The sequence below is a fragment of the Balaenoptera ricei genome, chromosome 19, assembly GCF_028023285.1.
Source record: "Balaenoptera ricei isolate mBalRic1 chromosome 19, mBalRic1.hap2, whole genome shotgun sequence".
NCBI classification, from domain to species: domain Eukaryota; kingdom Metazoa; phylum Chordata; class Mammalia; order Artiodactyla; family Balaenopteridae; genus Balaenoptera; species Balaenoptera ricei.
The window spans coordinates 14,206,437-14,224,454 of NC_082657.1; the positions used below are offsets into that span (position 1 = coordinate 14,206,437).

The 18,018-nt window shown below is 54.3% G+C and overlaps 1 protein-coding gene across 1 annotated transcript in view; it reads right to left on the bottom strand.

Moving 5' to 3' along the window:
• RYR1 (ryanodine receptor 1) overlaps nt 1–18,018 on the bottom strand; it is a 117,571-nt gene that overhangs the window by 38,786 nt on the left and 60,767 nt on the right. Inside the window, exons 64-83 of the mRNA XM_059903567.1 lie at nt 17,219–17,300; nt 16,561–16,691; nt 15,990–16,322; nt 14,665–14,905; nt 12,455–12,542; nt 12,252–12,344; nt 10,285–10,455; nt 8,692–8,751; nt 8,284–8,421; nt 7,615–7,727; nt 7,339–7,435; nt 6,977–7,083; nt 5,095–5,146; nt 4,894–4,962; nt 3,448–3,547; nt 3,060–3,139; nt 2,905–2,981; nt 1,903–1,976; nt 1,244–1,261; nt 102–182 (exon numbers count right to left, since the gene is read on the bottom strand). Coding sequence (XP_059759550.1) covers nt 102–182; nt 1,244–1,261; nt 1,903–1,976; nt 2,905–2,981; nt 3,060–3,139; nt 3,448–3,547; nt 4,894–4,962; nt 5,095–5,146; nt 6,977–7,083; nt 7,339–7,435; nt 7,615–7,727; nt 8,284–8,421; nt 8,692–8,751; nt 10,285–10,455; nt 12,252–12,344; nt 12,455–12,542; nt 14,665–14,905; nt 15,990–16,322; nt 16,561–16,691; nt 17,219–17,300 — 2,205 coding nt within the window. The remainder of the gene's footprint in view (nt 1–101; nt 183–1,243; nt 1,262–1,902; nt 1,977–2,904; nt 2,982–3,059; nt 3,140–3,447; nt 3,548–4,893; nt 4,963–5,094; nt 5,147–6,976; nt 7,084–7,338; nt 7,436–7,614; nt 7,728–8,283; nt 8,422–8,691; nt 8,752–10,284; nt 10,456–12,251; nt 12,345–12,454; nt 12,543–14,664; nt 14,906–15,989; nt 16,323–16,560; nt 16,692–17,218; nt 17,301–18,018) is intronic.

The following is an 18,018-nucleotide window of genomic DNA, read 5'->3' on the forward strand; positions in this document are numbered from 1 at the left end:
CTGATAAAGGGAAGAGGAGACTGGAGATTAACTCAGGCAACCCTTCCAGACCGACCCCAAACCCTGGCCTTCTCTCTCTGTCACCCAGCCCTCCTCCTCACCATTATTGTGCCCCTCGCAGAGCAATTGCAGGAATCGGAACAGGTCTTGGGTGAATTCATCATCTGCCATGACCTTCTCTCCTGGGTGGAAGAGGGGGGAAAGGGCCAGAAGGGATCAGATGCGCCAGGACACAGCACGCATGCACGTGGCCCATGCACGCTGCACACGCATGCAGAAAGCATGGGGCGCGCAGGGAGGAGCAGCCATAACTTTAAAGACAGCATGAGGTCCACGGGCATCCATGACACCAGAGTCCAGGACATCAGCAGATGGAAACTGAGGTGCCCTGAGTTATGAAGCTGGGGCCTCAAGTGTCTGTCTACGATATCAGTGTCCCTTTGATGTCACCACCTGTGTGACAGCTGGGAGTGTCTGTCGACCTAGCAGAGGTTCGGGCTGCTGTTACCTCCCTCAGCCCCCCTCCAGGACGGCGTGGGGCGGTTAATGGATTATGGGGGTCAGAGTCACTTTCACGCAAAGGCTCTGAGCAGGAGGGGATTGAGCAGGGGGATGGGAATCCAAAGCCAGCCAATTGGCTCTGATGCCTTGAAAGCAGCCAATCCAGGAGAAGCAGAGGGGGAGGCGTGTAAACATGGGCCAATCAGAACGGGCATCTGAAAGAAGCCAATCACTGTGGGCTGTAGGGGAGGGAAGGCTAGATAGTGAAGGTTCGGGCCAACCAGAGCAGGCGCAGAGGAGGCACGCACACCAATCAGAGTGGCTGCTTGGGGGCAACCAATCTGGTTGGTGGATGGGAGCCGCAGACTCGATCAACATGGGGTCGCGGGCGCAGAGAGCAGGGCAGGTGGGAGAGGGGTTCACCCCACCTCGGGACTGAGAATCTGGGTCTGGAAGTCCGAGAACATCCAGCTGGAAAGGGATCTTTGCCATCTTCTCTAGCTTCTATTTTACACATGGGGAAACTGAGGCTTACGGAAGGTAAGAGTCCCATGTGTTGTTAGTGGCTAATCTGGGACCCGGATCTTGGTCTCTGGACCCCTGATCTCGAGACTTTCCTCGGGCATGGACCCTCCCTCCCCTGGATGACCCAAATCCTCAGCCCCCAGGTGGAGGGGATGGTTCGGGGTTAGAAGCAAGGGGTGGCAGTAGCACAGCACGGGAAATGGACTAGGGGAATTACCGTTCTGGCGGTTGATGACTGGGGCAGCCAACAGGATGAGAGGAAGAAGCAGAAGAAAAGAGGGAAAAAGAAAGGCAGAAGGGGACAGAGAGACAGACAGAAAAACACACACAGAGACATGGTCAGGGATGAAGGCACAGACACAGAGAGAGAAACAACCCACAGAGAGAGAGAGCGACAAGGAGCAAGGAAGCAAAGAAGAGAACAAGAAGAGGGTAAAAGCAGAGAGGAAGAAAGAAGAGGGAAGAGAAAGAGAGAGATGGGTAGGTACAGGTGGAGAGGCAGGAGGCGAGGATCAGGGCAGAAAGGTTAGGCACGTCACAACACGGCAAAGAGGAGACTCGATTAACTCAGATTAGGGACATTAATGAGAGAACAGCAAGCAGGGCTGGAGACTTGGGGCATGTGGAGGGTGGGGTCCATGTGGTGATGGGTGAGAGAACACAGAAGGACACCCAGGGGTGGGACCATGGGGAGGGAGACTCTGGAGGAATGGGGGGGGGGCAGGACTGGGGACCACTGTAGGGGGGAAACCTGGGCATGCTCTTGGGGAGGGAAGATGTCTTGGTGGAAGGGAGCTCTGGGCAGTTGGGGGGGAGGGGGGTGGATCCTGAAAGAAGGGGATGGCCCAGGGAGAGGGAAGTCCAAGAAGGCCTCACCGGTTCCATCCTCATTCACCATGCCCAGCCCCTCTGCCTTGTTCTGTCTCTCGAAGGCATTGAGATCCAGGACACTGAGGGAAAGAAAGGAAAGATGGTGAAGATGTGCTGAGGCCTCTGCCCTCCTCTCTTCCAGAGACTGGTAGCTCCCCCACGGTGGAGGGTGGTGAGCCATCGTAAACCATGAGTGAGCTGAAATCAAGAGGAAGCAGAAACCAAGAGCTGAGAGAAGCTATGCAGTGGCAGCTGTGAGGTCAGGTGGGGCAAGGATGAAATGTATAAAAGTTGAAATCAGAAGGAAACAGAAACCATCAATTAGCAAAAGCTTCAGAGAGGCAGTGAAAGTCAGTCAACCGCCAGAGGAGAACAAAGGCAGACGGTAGTGGAGCCACACGAATAGGGGTCATCAGAAAGAGCCCCAAGTCCCTGCTGCCTGAGTGTCCCTTGAAGACTCAACAACCTTCCGGCTCCAGCTGTCTGGATCCTTAATACAACCCGTTCTTAAAGTCTGTGGCATTTTGCCTCCCTTATCGTTCCATGTGAATCCTTATAATAAACTCCCGGGGCTTCCCTGGTGGTGCAGTGGTTGAGAGTCTGCCTGCCGGTGCAGGGGACACGGGTTCGAGCCCTGGTCTGGGAGGATCCCATATGCCGCGGAGCAACTGGGCCCGTGAGCCACAGCTGCTGAGCCTGCGCGTCTGGAGCCTGTGCTCCGCAACGAGAGGCCGCGACAGTGAGAGGCCCGCGCGCACAGCGATGAGGAGTGGCCCCCGCTTGCCGCAACTGGGGAGGGCCCTCGCACAGAAGCGAAGACCCAACACAGCCATAAATAAATAAATAAATAAATGTATTTAAAAAAAAAAAACTCCCTATTATTTGAGCTGGTCTGAGTGTGTCCCTGTTCCTGGAACCAAGAGAACAGACCTGGAACCGGAGGTGGTGCGGGGACTGGGGGCTCAGCCACACCAGGCAGCTTCACTAAAGACGTGCACTAGAGCCCACCTGCAGGTTTGCATCAGCGCCTGGATACTCTGGAAGAAGCCAACTTCCTTCTTGTCCTTCAGGTAATCCAGCATTTTCTGCAGAGGGGGAACTGGGGGTCGCACAGGAACCTCCCACCCCTCCCAGCTCCCCTCCCAAGTCCCTTCGCCCATTACCTGCTGCACATCGGCATTGCCTCCGTTCAGGATGGAGATGCCCAGCTTCAGGGTGGAGGACACCATGGCGCCCGTCTCTCCTGGAGGGGATGGGTTGGGGGGTGGGGTAGGCAACGGATGGTCCACTCAGTTTGGGAGCAGGGTTCTTCACTCACCAGAAAACAGCCATCCCGGGGGATGTCAGAGAGTGGGGCAGAGGAGAGTGCAAGGGCGCGTATGCAGGGGTGATCAGCATTGAAGGAATTGGTGAGAAATTGCAAGGCAAGTGCGTGAGTGCAATCCACATGCATGAGGGGTGGGAGAGTGTGCCCGCTGGGTCCACAGGGGATGGGTGGGCTGGGGACAGGATGGGTTTACTCAGGAGGAGCTGAATGCACGTGCAGGGCACCTTTGCAGGCACTGATCATCTGGAGCACCATCTCCGCGGTGCCCCGGTTGTGCAGCCGCGCCTGCTGGTACAGGAGCCTCTGCTTCTCCATCTCTTTCTCCTGCAGCAGAGCCCGGCCCACGGAGCTGAGTGAGTCCAGGCTCACCAGCCCAGCCTTGCCCTCTCACAGGCTTGCCCTCACCGCTGCCCTTCCTGCTCCAGCCACATCCCCTGGCTCATTCCTTCAACTGTAAGCTCCTTCTATCCCCTGGGACTTAAGTCTGCGATTTGTCTCCTGCACCTACACAGGGCTGGGCATGGAGCAATTGTAACCTGGCCCCATGCACCTCCAAGGGGTCAACGGATAAAATCCCAGGGGTCTGTGAACATGGATGGGGAAAAAAGTTATATTTTTATATTTCCCACCCTCCATCTGAAATGTAGCATTTCCTTCCATTATGGATGAGGCCATAAATCACAGCAGTATTAGCAGAATCCATGGCTGTGTCATCCATACAAATCACAGATGTTTCCATATCACATCATTTTTGAAGACATCTCGAAACATCACTTTTTTTTTTTTTGCCCACACTGAGCAGCTTGCGGGATTGAACCCGGGCCCCCGGCATTGAAAGCACCGAGTCCTAACCACTGGACCACCAGGGAATTCCCTCAAAATATCACTTATGTTCATCACTACTTATCAGTTACAGTAGCTACTGGATCCACTGTTAGTTCTTGTTATTTGGTAGATTAATAAAGAAGTACAGCGATTACTGTATCACAAATTTTTAAAGCAATATTTTGACAACTATTTCAATATGCTTGTTTCCTCTGCTATGGATTCGTTTTATATATTTAAGTACATGATTCTGAGAAAGGGTTCATCGGATGCCAAAGGGGACCCTGACACAAAAAAGGTTGAGAAACTTGGGGAAATGCTTGCTGATCACCTTAATGAGTGAAAGGATGGGTTAATTGCATTTACTAGCTCTTTCTCATTGCCTGGCCTTTGCGTATGCTGTGCCCCTACCTGGAACACCTTTCCCTTTTTCTTCAACTGGCACATTCCTTCTATCCTTCTGCTCAGACATCCCTTCCTCTGAGAAACCCTCCCTGAAACCCTTGCCCCCGGGCTGGATCAGGCGTCTTGCCTGGGCCTGCATGACCCCCTGAGCTTCCCTGGCTTCCCCCCGCCCTGACCCCTCTGCCCGTGCCTCCCCATTCCCGCCCTGACCATTTTGCTGGAGCTCCCCTCATCACCACGGTGGACACTCTGTGCTGTTACTGTCTGCTTGATGTAGCTGTCTCCCCAGTAGACTGGCCTGGCCGCTGCTATGTGCCCAACATCACCCAGCCCAGGGCCGGGCCCAGAGCATTGCTCTGTGAACACATGCTGACTGAATGGGGGATAATGAAGTCAGGATCCCCCATCCCTTTCTTCAAGGACTACTTGATCCCACCTACCTCAAAGGAAAGCTCAACCTCCTCTTCTTCAGCTTCGCCATTCTCCCCTCCCTCCTCCAGGTGGCAGCTCTGGGGATAGGGCATCAGTTAGAGATGATGGTGAACAGAAGAGATACCCCAGGCCAGTTCCAGCCCTTTCAGTGGACAGGCATTGCAGCTGAGGGGGAAGGGAACCTGCCCTAAATGGGGGCAGGGCCTCACCTTTGCCATGATATCGGCATACGCTATATACAAGTAATCTTCATCCAGTTTGCTGAGGAAGTAAGTGGGGAGACAGTCAGGACCCAGTAGAGAGGAACCCCATCTTATAACAGCTTCCAGTTTTCCTTTGGAGAGCCACCCCTCCCCATGCTCAGGCTGTGTGGTTCAGATGGGGTAGGACTCTCCATTGCCAGACTGGGCATGTGATCAAGCCTGAGCCAATCAGTACTTTCTATCTGCTTGGCTACAATAATAGGTAAGAGATGGTCATGTGGTCCACTCTGGTCCAGTGGAATTCATTCTGGGAGTTTTGCTGAAGCTATTGATAGAGCTGCTCCCTTTCCACTGGGGTTGCTGTGATGGTGTGATGGAAGCCTGGAGCTTCCCGGGCCATCTTGCCACCTGACAACTGGTTGGCTCACCTGAAAACTGGTTGGCTCACCTGACAACTATGACCAACCACCTCCTTAGGTCTCCTCTATAATAATAATACTAATAACCACAGAAGTAATGGCCAACACCCATTGAGTTTACTCTAGGTTGGTTTCTGTTCCAAGCGCTTTGTATATAATAACAAATTAATTCTCACAGTAATTCAATTAGGTAGATATATAGTTAACCCTTGAACAATATAGTTTTGAACTGCACAGGTCCACTTATAGTGCATTTTTAAGAATAAATACTGCCACAATACTATACAATCCATGGTTGGTTGAATCCATGGATGCAGAACCGCAGATATGGAGGGCCAACTATAGAGTTATACCTGGACTTTTGACCACACGGAGGGTCAGTACCCCTAACCCCTGCATTGTTCAAGGGTCAATTGGATTACTAGCCCCATTTTACAGATGAGGGAAACTGAGGCACAAAGATCCTTCTTCGCCAGGGTCATAGAGCTTGTATTGGTCATAGAGCTTGTACTGGGATTCAAACCATAGAGCTTGTACTGGGATTCAAACCTGGATAGTCTTAACTCCAGGGTCATTGCCATCCCAGAGGACAGAAAACAGAATACTCAGCTTCCCAGTCTCCCTTGCAACTTGTGGTGGCCTGGTGTCAGAATTCTGGCCAATGAAACATGTGCAGAAGCCCACCAAGGAGAGCTTTCCTTGGACAAAAAGATTTTGGTCTTGCTTAAGGGAAAGCCTTTCCCCTTCTTTCTGCCTGACATGTGGTCATGACGCCTGGATGTTCAGCATCTATCTTGTAACCACCAGGCAACAGCTCAGAATGGCAGGGCAGACATCCTGAACGAGCCTGGGTCCCTGTCAGTGTCATTGTGCCACTGCCCAGCCCTGGACTCTCTACCTCCTGACTTGATATTACATAAGAAAAACAGATCTCTGTGCCTCCACTTCCTCATCCACAAAAAAAAGTTGATAATAATATCTATCTCATAGTGTGACGATTAAGGGAGAGGATCTATATGTCAAGTGTTTAGCATGATGCTTGACACATAAAAAAACATTTAATAAACACTGCTATTTATTCCCATGACTGCCACTAGCCCATACGAAGCTTTTGTGTGAATTAGAAAAAGGCCCCCCTTCCTCACTGCCATCTGTTGGAAATTTGTCATGATATTCTGATTTTCTCCCTATAATATACTGTAGTATACTGATTTTGTTTGAGCAAGACATTTTCTTCTAGAAAAAGCCTAAATCAATATTGCCTGTGATGTGAACACTTCAGAGGAGATGCCCTTGTGAAGTGCTCAGTCTGCACAATGGTACGTGGGAGCTCTGCCTGTCCTAGTAAAATGATATTAGAAGATCCGCTATGGGGCTCCCACACAGAGGGTCTCTCTTGAGTAACAGGGAGGTTGCGGGAGTGGGCAGAGGTAGCGGGTTTCTCTCTGGGACCTAGGAAGGGGCCTCACCTCTTTTCAGTCAGGGCGGTACGGCTGAAGTGCAGGACCAGCTGGTGCAGGGGGTCTGGCTTCTTGTCCTCCACCTCTTCCTCCTCCTCCTCCTGCTCACCAGCTTTCTGGAGGGAGGTGTGGGGCTCGGGGGAGGGGCTTCTAGGGTCCCCACCTGTCTCCCCTCTAGCCCTGCTGGGCTGTTTTTTTTCCTTCTCTTCTTCCACATCCTGCACCCTCCCCTGGTTCTGCCCAAGCCAGGGGCCTTGGTTCCCATACCCCCCAGTGCGAAGGGCGACCCACCCCTGGAGGTGTACAATGGACGGCTGGGCCCCAGTCCTATTCCACTCTGCCCCGACACTCCCAGGCAGGCCCCAGCTCACTGAAAGGTCATCTATCATGCGGTCCTCGAAACTGTGGTCTTCAGTCAGGATCCACGCCGCCTTGTAGCTCTCCACAAACATGTTACAGGCCCGGTGCCTTCGGGGGAAAGATGTGCGGTGTCGCCGAGACCTCCCCATCCACGCCTCTCTGTCCTCCCACACATCTCCGCTCCCCAAGACCCCACTGGGGTTGACACTCCATCCTCTTGCCTCTTCAGCCACTCTTTCTCCAAGGCCCCTAGAGGTTACCTCCTCCATGGGGGGGGGGTGTCTTACGTGGGCAGGTTGTACAGGGGGGTCATGCGGAAACAGGCGACGACCGCCCTCCGGCGCTGCTTGGACAAGAGCTTGTGCCACACGGCCTTCCTGGACTTATAAGGGTGCTCGATCTGGAGGCGGGATTATCTGTCACGTCTCCAGACTCTGCCCCTGGTCTGATTCTCACTTCCAGCCCCGAGTGAAACTGCCCATCAGTGCCCACGTCCAAATTCAGGCCCGACTCACAGGGCCGAAGAAACACCCTGGCTCCACCCACAGAGTCAAGGTTCTGACCTGTACTACTCTGCTTCCAGACTGAAATTTCCCTCCTACGCCCCGCCCGCAGACCCGGGGCCACTACCCAGACCCCGCCCCAATCTCAAGACCCGCCCAAGGCACTGCCCGCAGAGTCAAGGCGTCTTCACTGGGCCTGACTCGCAGACCCAAAGTTCTGCCCCTGTCGCCGTTCCCAGGCCTAAGATTAAGCTCCAGGTCCTACCCCCAGATCAAAGTTTCCATTCTAAGTCTCGCTTTAAACTCAACTGTCACCACCCCCAACAGATTAAAGGCCCGCCCCTTGCCCCGCTCAGAGTCCCAAGGTTCAACCGCAGGCCCCGCCCACAGGCTCAAGGACCGCCCCAGGCCCCGCCCAGAGACGCAAGCTTCGGCAACTCAGTAGTAAGACACCTGCTCCAGATGATAGAGCACTGCAGACACTTCCTGGACTCTGCGCACGATTTTCTCCGGGTTGTCAGCGTCCTCCTCGCGGCCCGGGAGGCCCCGGTACAGGGCCATCTGCCAGCGTAGAGAAGGGGAGCCTTCGACCTGAGAGGAGGAAGGACGGTCAGCATGAGGCCCCTCCCCTGCCCGCTCCCTCCTCTCTCAGCCGGGCTTCTCGGAGCGCCCCTCTGCACAGAGTGGGCTTCTCCGGCCGCTCCGCCCCCCATTCAATGCTGTGATGATTCACTGGGGTGCCGAATACAAGGTCCCTCTTTCGATGCCTGATACATAGTAAGTGCTCAAACGTCGGCTGTTACTCTTGCTATTAACCCGACATGCCCGTTTCGGTTGCACGTTAAGGAGGAGGAGGCGTACCTTTCCCTGAAGGTGAAGGTTGTTTTGCAGAAATTCCCGGACCTCCTCATCTGTGTCTTTCTGGGGAGACATGACAGGCTGGGTCACTCTGGAGGGCCAAGCGTCCTCCTTGACCTACAACCCTTTCCCTTCCAGCTCCATCACCCCAGCAACTGGTGAGAGGCTTGTGTGGGGAAGATCCGAGAGAAACTGAAAGGATCCACAGGTCAGGAGTGGTCAGAGAGGAGTCCTAGAGGGGATCAGAGGCCACAGAGGCACCTTGAAGAGACAGGATTAGAGGGGCCTCGTTGGGGGTGTGAGAGGAGGTAGGGGGTGACATGAGGCTATCCCCAAAGGTCAAAAAAGGTCAGAAGAGGGTCAGAGTGGAGCTGGGAGTAAGTAGGAGATGGGCAGGGAGTTTCTGAAGATTAAGAGGTGGGTGAGGGGGATTAGAAGGAGACGATAAGGTCAGCAGAGGTCATAGGGGGTCAGGCAGATCACCCAAGTCACTGGTGGGGTTTACACGGAGGCTAAAGGAGGGATCAGTAGGGTGGGGTTTCCTTAGGGTCCCAGGAGAGGGGGCCCTCATGATGAAGTTAAGTGGGCAGAGGGGCCCAGGAGGGCTCTTAGGGATCTCAGCAGTACTCAACAGGTCCTAGGAGGAGAAAGGGGGTGCTTGTGATATCAGGGGAGAGTCAGTGGTCTTCAGGGCCCTGGGGGTTAGTAGATTGTCAGGGTGCTTAGCAGGGTCCTGGGGTTCTAGGGGTCTTGGGGCAGAGTCCTGGGAGGGCTTCTTGGGTCCCTGAGGCCAAAAAGGATCAGGGAGGGGGGTTGTTATCCCATACAATGGACAAAAGGGGTCCTGGGAGGCCTCTTTGGGGCCCCAGAGGGCTTCGAAGGATTCAGGGGCAGGGTCAATTGATCCCAATCACCCTTGAGACCTCAGAGGTTTCGGTGTGGTCCTGCGGAAGAAGCCATTAGAATCCTGGGGGCTACTTAGGGTCACAGGGTGCTCACTGGGCCCCTGAGAGTCTTTGGGGGCTCAGTTGGGTGTCAACAGAGTCCCGGGGGAGGGGTCAGCAGGGTCCTGAGGGAAAGATGTGGTGAGCTGGAGAGGTCAGTGGGAACCCAGAGGTTCAGGGGGGGGCCAATGGGGTCATGAGGGGCTCAGTGGGTCCCGAGGGACTTGGGGAGGTCCTGGTAGAGGGCTTGGGGGAATCTCAGGGGGGCTCATGGTGTCTCAGCTGGGGTCCTCAGGGTCCAAGCAGGTTTGGCATGGCAGGGGTGTGGTGCTCAGTAGGGTCCCTGAAGGCTCAGTGTGGTCCTTGGGTCCCAAGGGTCTTAGTGGCCTTTCCAGTTTCCAGTGGGGTCCCAGTTAGGGTCCTTTGGTCCCAGAGTTCTGAGAGCATCCCAAGTAGGGTTCTCAGCATCCTGTGGGAAGGCTCAGGGCATCCTAGGAGGCCCAGTGAATCCTCAGGCTCCTGGAGAAGGGCTCAGTAGGGTCCTAAGGGAGGGCCCTTAGTGGGATGCTGGGAGTTCAGTAGGGTCCCAGGGGCTTAGTGGGAGTGCTGAGTGGCATCCTGGTAGGGTCTCAGAAAGGGGCTGAGCAGGCACCAGGGCATAGCGGGTCTTGGCCAGTGTAATGAGCTCCTGGTCAGTGGGTGCACACATATTCAGGCCGATGGGCAGCATCTTCTTGAGCGTGGCCACAATCAGCGATGTCTGCACGGAGTACCGGTCCCCCCGGCGCTTCTTCTTGGTGCGTTCCTGGTCTGAGCCACCTGACTGTGGGGACACGGGGGCTCAGCGCCAGCCTGAGTCTCAGCCTGGCCCCTGCTCCAGCCCCAACCAGCTACCATTGTCCACACTCCAGCCCCCGCCTGAATACTAGGCAGCCCCGTCCCATCCCAGTTTCCACCCCAGACCTTGCTGATCTTTCACTTCAGACCCCCATCCCTGACCCTAGACCCTCCCAGACCCAAGCCTCTGTCCCAAATTCCAACTTCTACCCCAAATCCTTCCAGATTTCCCTCCATTCCAGGCTTTCTCAACTTCTAGCAGTCTTCTCCCAGAATCGCCCCAGAATTTTCAGTAGGACACCCCTCCTGCCCCTACACAACACTTACAAGCCCCCCTTCAGAGCCCAAGACAGAGTTCCCAAGAATGAAATGAAGATGTAGAACTGTAAAGAGTCCCAAGAGACAAGAGAAGTTGGAAGAAAAAGAGAGAGAGAGAGAGAGACACTGAGAGACTGAGATAGACAAGGAGACAGAAGATGCAAGAAAGATCCAGAAAGATCTGGAAGCAGAAGCACAGAGCACAGAGTCCCACAGCCATGTTCTGGAGCCTTGGGTGCAGACCCACGGCCTGGGCCACCCCAGTCATGCCAATGAGAAGCCCCGGTGACAAGCTTCGGCCGGAGCCGCACCCACGCCAGCTTGTGATATGGAGCATGGCCCATGTGCCAGCACATGCAGCACCTCACTGGGTCCTCACGAGCCCTGGGGCTGGGGGGCCACTGACTGGATGCCTTCCAAAGCTCAAAAGGTTAATACACTTGTCCAAGGTCACACAGCTAACTGCCAAGAGTCAGGATTCTAACCCAAGTGCATCTGATTCCAGAGCCCAGGCCTTAAACCCCAACCATGCACGTGACTTTCCCACCCCCATTCCCATTCCCTGGGACCTCAGTCCAAAGTGCTTTGAAGCTTTGGGGAAAGCTGAGAGGGGAGTTGGTTATTTTTTAAACAAATGTTAAAAAAATTTCAACAGCCAAAAGTTGAGGGCCGGGAAGGGAATGGTTGGTGGGAGGTGGGGTGGAGGAAGAGAAAGAGGATGGGGGCTAGGAGCCAAGGATGAGGGGTGGGGAACAGGGGCAGGGGTTTTCTGGAGGCAGAGCAGAGGCTGGGGTTGGGAGCGGGGTAGAGGGTGTTAGCCAAGAGCCATGCGGAAGGTCCCAGACGTGGGGCTGACCTGTACATCTCCCGCCTGCTTCATCAGGTTGCAGACAGAGACAAGAAGTGTTACCCCAGTTCCTCCGAGAACCCCAGGCCCCCTCCAAGTCAGCCCTAACCGCAGCTCCTCTGCCCCACCCTGATGCAAATCCCCCAGCTGGGCATTTCCAGACCTCACTCAGGGTGGTGGGTTTGTTCTTTAGACCCTGTCCTTCTGGGAAGGATAAGGGGAGAGGAAAGGGGGAGATGTGGGATAATGGGATAGAAGGAAAGAAGTGGGTGAAAGGAGAGGAGGAAACTGGGATGGGGGAGGGAGATGGGGAGGAGGGAGGAGTAAGATGAGGAACAGGGAGATGGGGAGGGTGATGGGGAGGAGAAAGCATGTAGGGCGGAGGGAGGAGATGGGAAAGAAGAGGGAAATGGGGGGGAAGGAAAAAGACGGGAGGGAGGAGATGGGGATGAGAGAAGGGGGGGGAGGAAGGAGGAGGGAGATGGGGCTGCTATGAGGGCTGCAGAGAATGGACTAGGACAGGGCAGGCTGGCGGGGTGAGGAGGGGTCAGGTAGGAAGCCCAGGAGGCTGTTCCCTCCCTCCCCGCTAAGTCCTCCTCCCAGAGCAAAGCACCCACCTTGGCCATTTTGCTCTTGCTGTCTGCAGTCAGAAATGACATGTTGTTGATCTCATTCTGGACCACAAAGTTCTGCTCTTCGCGCTTAAAGTTCTGGGGGTGGGGGGAGGCAGTGTTGGGGATCAGACAGAGTGGGGGAGGGCATCTTTGGGCAGCAGCTTCTCGGCTTATAGAGAGGAGGGGCAGGGCGGGTGGGCACTCACGTGGGACTTGGACCAGTAGATGAAGATCTCGCCCACCATCCTGAACAGCTCCTCCGCACTGGGATTGGGCTCGGTCAGCCAGTGTGCCCTGGGCAGGCAGGGGGAGGGGCTGGTGAGGGATGAGGGCAGGGACCCCCACAGAAGGGGGCCACGTGGAGAGACCTCAGGGGAGGGGATCGGAGACTCCAATGGGAGGGATAGAGCTTTCTAGGGTAATCTGGCCATTCAGATGATTTAAAAATTATCAATGAGGGCTTCCCTGGTGGCACAGTGGTTAAGAATCCGCCTCCCAATGCAAGGTACACAGGTTCGAGCCCTGGTCTGGGAAGATCCCACATGCTGTGGAACAACTAAGCCCGTGAGCCACAACTACTGAAGCAAGCCCACGCGCCTAAAGCCCATGCTCCGCAACAAGAGAAGCCACCTCAAAGAGAAGGCCGCGCACCACAACGAAGAGTAGCCCCCCTTATCACAACTAGAGAAAGCCCGCACGCAGCAGCAAAGACCCAACACAGCCAAAAAAAAAAAAAAAAAAAAAAAAAATTATCAATGACCATTCCTTAAAAATTGTTTTTTCTTTCTCTAACCTTCTTATTGAAGTATAACATATATACAAAGTTTCAACTTGATGAATTATCACCAAGTGAACACACTTGTGTAACTGCCACCCAAATCAAGAAATAGAACATTTCCAGTCCCTGGTCTGAAAGATGCCCTTATCCAGACTTCTAGACCATGAATTTTTTTTTTAAGATTTAAAAAAAATTTTATTTTATTTATTTATTTTTGGCTGCATTGGGTCTTCGTTGCTGCACGCGTGATTTCTCTAGTTGCGGTGAGCGGGGGCTACTCTTCGTTGCGGTGAGCGGGCTTCTCATTGCGGTGGCTTCTCTTTTTGCGGAGCACGGGCTCTAGGTGCGCGGGCTCAGTAGTTGTGGCTCGCAGGCTTTAGAGCGCAGGCTCAGTAGTTGTGGCACATGCGCTTAGTTGCTCCGCGGCATGTGGGATCTTCCCAGACCAGGGCTCGAACCCATGTCCGCTGCATTGGCAGGCGGATTCTTAGCCACTGGCCACCACGGGAGCCCCTAAAGATTTTTTTTGATGTGGACCATTTTTAAAGGCTTTATTGAATTTGTTACAATATTGCTTCTGTTTTATGTTTTGGTTTTTTTGGCCGCGAGTCATGTGGGATTAGCTCCCGATCGAACCTGCACCCCCTGCATTGGAAGGCGAAGTCTTAAGCACTGGAACACCAGGGAAGTCCCCTAGCCCATGAATTATTTTGGTCTGTTCTTGAATGTTACATAAATAGATGATACGATATGTACTCTAAAATTTTCTGGTTTCTTTCATTCAACCTGACGTTTGAGAGATTCATCCATGTTGTTGGGTGTTGCAACAGTTTGCTCACTTTCATTGTCGTGTAGTATTCCACTGTGTGAGTATACCTCACTTTACTTGCCCATACTTTTTGACCCAACACTCCTACTCCTAGGAATCTACCCTATAGCGATACACTCATGAGAACAAAATTGGGTGTACAAGGATGTGTACAGCATGCATACCACTGCTTTCTGCTTCAGCTTCCATGACAGACATAGCTAATCAATCCAAGCACCCTTTCTCACAAAGCCCTGATGCAACCTTAAAATCTTTTTCAACCCAGAGGGAACTTGGGTTGAATCTTGCTCACTATCCCTGGATTTGGCTGCATCTAAGACTCAATAATTCTTTAAACTTTGCTTCTGATTTTAGGGAGATGTTCGCAATTGGTTGATACCTGCGCTTGCCCTTTTATAAAGACCTATGTTTCTGGGGGAAATTAGTCTGGCCGGATCTGGACTATCTTCCTTTCTTCTCTCAGTGATGGAGGAGGGCCTGACCATTGGACTTCACTGCACAAATCAGGCATCCTGTCTACCCAAGCCTGAAGACGCAGTGCTGGAGGAGAGAAGTACGGCTCCTCATGGCTGATAGTGCAGTCCTCACAGGGCCTCAGATTCAGGAGGTTTAAAGGAGCAGAAGGGGAGAAAACACAGGCTGGCTTTATTGGTCCATAAGCAACAGGGGCTGGGGGTCAGAAGGTTGGGTAGGACTGAGTGAGAATTGCGAGAAGTTTATAGCAAGTCAGAGGCGAGAGGTCAGATGGGGTCCGAGGAAGCCGGGGGTCAGGCTGGGGTGTGTGGGGGGACGGCTGGGGACATGCTGACCTGTTGTTGTCCACGTAGCGGATGAGCAGTGGATAGAGGGCGTACAGGTCCCGGCAGAGTACGGAGAACTCATCCCGCACCAGGAGCTCGCCCTCCTCGGCTTCCGCCTTGGCCTCTAGGCGCAGCTGCTCCTCCTCAGACACCACCTTCCCCGCCCGCTTGCGCAGCCGCCCGATGGTGGGGATGAAGTGTGAGTGCAGGAGCTCAGGCCGGGCCCGGCTCACGATGGGCTGGGCAAACACTGCAGAACCAGAGGGGGCGCAGGTGCTGCTGGCTGGCCACTGATTCCAGCACCTGACCTAAGACCTCTGATCGCACCCCTGACCTCTGTTTCCATCCCATGACTTCCGACCTGTACCTCTGACCCAGCAGCTGTCATCGACCCCAGCCTGACCCTGGCTTCTGACCCCAGCCTCTGCCTCTGATCCCACTCCTGACCTCAGGCTGTGACCTCTGACATAGCCCCTGATCCTGGATCCCAACCCTAACCCTTGACCTGAAACTGTGACCCCTCAGCCCGACACAAGTCCTTGACTTCTGACTCCAACAACTGAATCCTAACCTGATATCTTACCCTAGCCTATGACATCTCACCCCAGTCTTTAACCTCTGACCTGGTCTATACCCCGACGTACCTCACCACATGATTTCTGACTATGACCCTGGTTTCTTACCACAGCCTCTGACCTCTGACCCTGACCTCTGACCTCAGCCCTGATCTCTAGCTTGGCCCTGATCCAAAACTTAACTCCTAACAAGGAACTTACAAGTCATGATTTTTTTTTTTTTTTTTTTTTGGCCACGCCGCGTGGCTTGTGGGATCCTAGTTCCCCGACCAGGGATTGAACCCAGGCCCCTGCAGTGAAAGCCCAGAGTCCTAACCACTGGACCGCCAGGGAATTCCCCTGACATGGAACTTCTGAACCAGGAGCCCCAATCTTTTGAAGATTCACTTCTTGACCTCTGACCCAGAACCCTAACTGTCCATATCGGGAACCCTGATATTCGACCTGGTCCTCTGACCCTTTGTATAAGGAACTCAGCCTTCTGACCCAGTTTCTAACCCATGACCTAACCCTCTTCAAGGCTCCAGAAATTCAGACTCCAGCCTGGAGGACTCCCAGGACCCATGCTTCCACCTCAGACCCTATGAGCCTGAGATTCTGACTCCTTAGGATGACCTCTGGCCTTGTGACCCCGAGAAAACTGAGCTCTGACTCCTCCCCACTCCCAGAAAACCATGGACCCCGGGATCTCCCTCTGAGACCATCAGGTCCAGGGACCTGAGCCCCAGTACTCAGGAGGCCCATGCCCGCCAGACCCACCAGCCAGCCGCTTCATCCACGAGGCCTCGTCAATGCCCAGGTTGTTGACGATGATCCGCAGGATATTCCCCAGCAGGGAGTTGAGATGGTCGGAAGTGATGGCTGTGCAGGGTGGAGGGGCCCCTGCAGGCAGGGCAGGCGGGAGTGCCTCGGGTCCGCGCTCCCACCAGCGGGGCAGGTAGCTGCACAGCATGGGCAGCGTGATCTCGATGACGTGCGGCATCTCTGTGTAGCGGGCCCCCGACTCAGCCAGCCCCCCGATGTCTGCCATGAGCCGCTCCAGCACCGGGATGTCAGGACACATCTCCTCCACGCTGTTGGGGAGCCCCAAGACTGGGGTGCGGGGAGGGGGTCAGGGCATGCCAACCCATCATGCCCAGACCTCAGTGTCCACACCATAATCCAGAGCACCCACAAACTCTGGGGTTCCCCAATCTCGAGCGCCCCCAACCTGGGGAATCCTCAGCCCCTCAGAGCCCAGACTGGGCCACACTACCCACAGTGGGTCTCCCTGGAACCCGTGCAGGTGGAATATAACCCCCGACAGCTGCCCCAGCCCCGCCCGACTTACTGGCCCGCTCCCGGGGAGATTTGGTGGTGTACACTGAGCAGGCGTTATACTCGTTCAGCTGAGGCTCCAGGAACGCCACCGGCATGGCCGCTGCTAGGCAGGCCAGACACTCGCCCAGGGCTGGCCGAAGCCTGGAAGACGAGGCTGTGCTTAGCTCCCACGCCCCCTCTGCCCTGTCCTGGATCCCAGTCCCTTCCTCCACAGAAGTGCCTCTCCCCAGGACACTTCGGGGCAGAGATGCCATTCACTGGTGGTCACCCATGCGGCCGTTTCCCTGGGTTTCCTGAGTGCCCTTTTGCTCTACCGGTGATTCTGGCACTGCCAGCGGCCCTCCCCCGTGCCCCCAGCATGCCTGGCTCCTGTGGGCCGCCAGTTTCTGCGTGCCCCCTGCCAGCCCAGAACAACCTGGCGTCCTGGCCGCCAAACGCCTAGTGCCCACCTGGCCCCCAACCAGTGGCCTCCACTTTCTTCACTGGCCTTCCTCTGAGCGCCCTCACGTGGCCATCTTCAGGAACTGCAGTGGCCACGGTGTGGACGTCTTTTGAAGACTTTGACCATTTCCCGGCTTTTCATTCACCCCCATCTTCTCCTGTGCCCTCCCCTCCCTGGGCCCCCACGGTATCCACCCCGGCCCCAAACTATGGCTGTCTCTCCTTACTTTTCCACGTAAGGGCTCTTGGTGGTTCCCAGAGAGTAGATACTGCACAGCGTTCGGTAGCAAGAGACCTGGACATCATCCACTGAGGGGAAGAGGGAGGGTGAGGGTCGGTACCAGTTCTTCTCTAACCCCCTCCCTTGTCTCCAAATGACGGGTGAGAGCAGGGGCTGTAGAGCCAGCCTGCCATTTACAAGTTTTGTTACTTGAGCAAGTACCAACTCTCTCGCGGCCTTAGATTCCCTCTCTGTAAAATGTGGATAATTATAGTATCTTCCTCATGGGGTTGTTGTGATGATTAAGTGAGTTAATACTCAGAAAGCAACTGGAACAGGGCACACAGGAGGCACTCAGTGAAGGCTAGCTGTTCTTGGAGAGGAGTCACGGATGTCTTTGATGATAGTGATGGACACTCTCTCCAGCAAATGCAAACAGATATCCAATTGTGACTTCAATATTGGTTATCCACACACCCCCCACCCCAGAAGGCCAGGTTAAGAACCTTGTCAACTTCCTAAATGTCATGAGGCAAAAAGAGGGCAGGGGGACTGTTCTAGATTGAAAAGAGACGACAGAGACATAACAACCAAATGCAATGAGAGAAACTTCACTGAATTCTGAATTTTAAAAAAAATCAAAGACATTTTGAGGGTAATAGGGAAATTTAACTATAGTCAGGTTAGGTGTGATACTGATATTGTGGGTACAGGAGAGAAGGTTCTGCAACATTCAGGTGTTGCAGGCTGAGTATTTAGGGATGAGGTGTCACTGTGTGTGTGCAACTCACATTCAAAAGTTCAACA